This window comes from Meleagris gallopavo, chromosome Z (genome assembly GCF_000146605.3).
Source record: "Meleagris gallopavo isolate NT-WF06-2002-E0010 breed Aviagen turkey brand Nicholas breeding stock chromosome Z, Turkey_5.1, whole genome shotgun sequence".
Lineage (NCBI taxonomy): Eukaryota > Metazoa > Chordata > Aves > Galliformes > Phasianidae > Meleagris > Meleagris gallopavo.
In genome coordinates, this window is record NC_015041.2 from 15441551 (window position 1) to 15444635 (window position 3085).

General features: G+C 43.8%; 1 protein-coding gene across 1 annotated transcript in view; it reads right to left on the reverse strand.

Annotated features, from left to right (window-relative positions):
* Positions 1–82: 82 nt before the first annotated feature.
* MCIDAS (multiciliate differentiation and DNA synthesis associated cell cycle protein) overlaps positions 83–3085 on the reverse strand; it is a 4037-nt gene continuing 1034 nt past the window's right edge. The window contains exon 4 of the mRNA XM_031557243.1: positions 83–322. Coding sequence (XP_031413103.1) covers positions 83–322 — 240 coding nt within the window. The remainder of the gene's footprint in view (positions 323–3085) is intronic.

Genomic DNA, 3085 nt, shown 5'->3' on the forward strand with positions numbered 1-3085 from the left:
GGAGGGCGGGCGGCAGCAGGAAATCGATCTCCAAAACAAAATCCAGAACACAGTCGAGGAGGAGCCGGGCCGCCGCAGCTCCTTACGCCTTCGCACCGCTTCCAAGTGACAGGGATGCGGCTGAGAGCCGCGCGGTGTTGGGCGAGGGCACCGCGGTCGCCCTGCTGTGAGGGCTCCGACGAACACTGTAAAGACGCAGAACACGGACACGGATACCGGACACCCGCTCACGCCACAGCCTGCTCCTTGCACCCTGAAACTGCTGCGTTCTTCTTTTTCTGAGTCCCAGAGTTTTCACTGGGAACCCAGAGCGCTTTGAAAGCTACATTTCACGACGGAAATATTGTCATTTGATGCTGCCAGGAAGTGCACCACGAACAGAAAAAGGGAGGTATAGGGAGGTATTCGGAGTGCAGCAGGGCTCCTGCGAAGTCTCCATCCTGATCCCATCGGCTGACTGCTTATATGGCAGAGCACTGTTTCACACAAACGGAAGGACATCAGGATGTTCTTACACTGCAACCCTTGGCTTAAAGCAGAACTGAGGCCAAACATGGCATCTTTAATCAGATATGATTTGCTTTTATGATGCGTTGGTTATTAAAAGATGCTCACATGGGTCAAAGGATGGGAAAGAAGGCAAAGGGAAATCACAGAATCACAGAATTGTAGGGGTTGGAAGGGACCTCCAGAGATCATCGAGTCCAACTCCCCTGCCAAAGCAGGTTCCCTACACCAGGTCACACAAGTAGGTGTCCAGCGGGTCTTGAATATCTCCAGAGGAGGAGACTTCACAACCCCCCTGGGCAGCCTTTTCCAGTGCTTCGTCACCCTCACCGTGAAGAAGTTCTTGTGCACACTTGTGCAGAACTTCCTATGCTCCAGTTTCTGCAGAAATGGAGATGTATAAATGCAATGGAGATTCAAGCAGCCCCCAGTCCAACAGCAGCAGAGGAGATAGGAACTCTGCAGCCTGAGTTTGAAGGAAATACCCTCAAAGGAGAAGATCTATCTTTAAAATAAAGTACAGCTGCCTTTAAAATAAAGCACAATCTAAGAAGTACTTTTTTATGTGGTCTAATAGTGATAGGACAAAGGGGAAATGTTTAAAATGAAAAGAGATTTGGATTCCATGTTGGGGGAAATGCTTTACCCAGAGGGCAGTGAAGCACTGGCACAGCTGCCCAGAGAAGATGTGGGTGCCCTTCTCTGGGGGCACTCAAGGCCAGGCTGGGTGGGCACTGGGCAGCCTAAGCTGGTGGGGGGCAACCTGCCCATGCCAGGGGGCTTGGGGCTGGGTGAGCTCTAAGAACCCTTCTGCTCCAAGCCAATCTGTGGTTCTATGAGTGTTGTTATGACCTCAGTGAGGAGGACCCAGCAAGAGCTGTTCTGTGTCTGTGTCATAGTTTTATGATTTTTTTAATCAGTATTCCACATCCTAACATCCTGTCGAGTCCGTGGACTGACTTCCAGATACCTGGTTCTCAGACGAGAAGAACTACATACCCCAGAGGACATCACTGTGTTCAGATGGGAAGACCCACAAGTGACGGGATTCTCTCTCATTGCTTGGCAGTGTGTGGGTGGCTCCCCAGCCATTCCACCTTCAAAGTAAAGCCTTCGGTTTTGGACACCGTCTGTCTCATTTTATTTATTAGCCTCAATTCCAATTATATTATATGTTATTGTGTTATCTTGCATATTTAGTAAAATCAACTTTCCTTCTCAGATCATTGCTGCTGTTCTGTCTTTGGGCACAGCTCCCATCCCCCTCTTGCCCCTCTTTCCCTTTCCCTTTTTTTGGGCTGGTAAGCTTGCAGGCCTGCTGCCCCATCATGGATACAGATCGATTTAGATAACTCCGTGACAGATTTTGGTGGAGAATGCAGGCACTCTGAACCGTTTAACACTAGCAGAAAAGAGAAAAAGGATTTCTTTAAGTCAGAGAGTTGCAGAGCACTGGTAGCTAGCTTTGACTTCCATAGATTAGATTGTAGGCTGGGCAGTCTGCCAGGCTCTGGACACTGTACTGAGTATTTTTTTTTTTTTTTCTCCTTTTTAGCAACTGCCACTATGAATCTGTTCTTCATTTTAGTGATGGAGAAAAATGGGGATGGCCAATGTGTACCACAAGGGAATCTGATGTTGGGGGAGTGCAGTCAGTAATTCCAGAGACACATATGTAATGCATTTTAATTATTGCTTGTTTGTATATACGTAAATATATTAAACATGATACAGTGATGTGGAATAAGGGCTGGAATGTCATGGTTTTATGTTTTTTGTAAGTATTCCACATCATAACATTATGTAAAGCACAGGGAATTAAAGAGTTAATACTCCAGTTCTGATTTCCAGATACCTGGCTCTCAGAAGAGAAGAATACATACACAGATTGATTTAGATAATTCCGTGACAGTCTGACAAATGCTTTGAGGGAAAATAACAACAATGTATTAAAAGTATTTATTAAATAAATGGAACAAAAAGAAAGTTTATCCATTCAAAAAAGCACAGGCACAAAGCATACTCTGCATATGCAGAAAGCCACTGCGATTATTTTTTTTTAAATCCCCATTAAAGTTTAAGATAAGTGTATTTATCTGCAATACCACAGTTGACCTGTTTCATCTGTTTTGCAGGGACTGCTGATCACTCCCAATACAGTCACCAAGTCCTTAGTTGTTACAATAAATCTTTGTATTAACAACAGAAAAAGAGATTACGAAGCAGGGCATGCTGGGGAAATGCAAAGAATTCCTATCAGCTTCAACATTACCATACATAAATGGAATTAAAAGTCTATATTCACCATGATTAAATAAAGGAGAAAAACCTCAAGGACAAATAACAGTCCTACTGAGATTTAGTCATTTTAAGATACCAATTGACATCTGAAATTCAAATCCAAATGAAAGAGGAGTTTAACAGTTGTCCAACTACTGAAATATATTTCCAATTCACATTTCCAAAGGAGAGAAATAAAAGATTTAAACTAGACCCAGGAAATCATTTGCTTGAAGTTTTGCTATCTGGGATGCAGATTTATCTTCCAGGAATGCAATTTATAGTTTTTTTTTTTTTT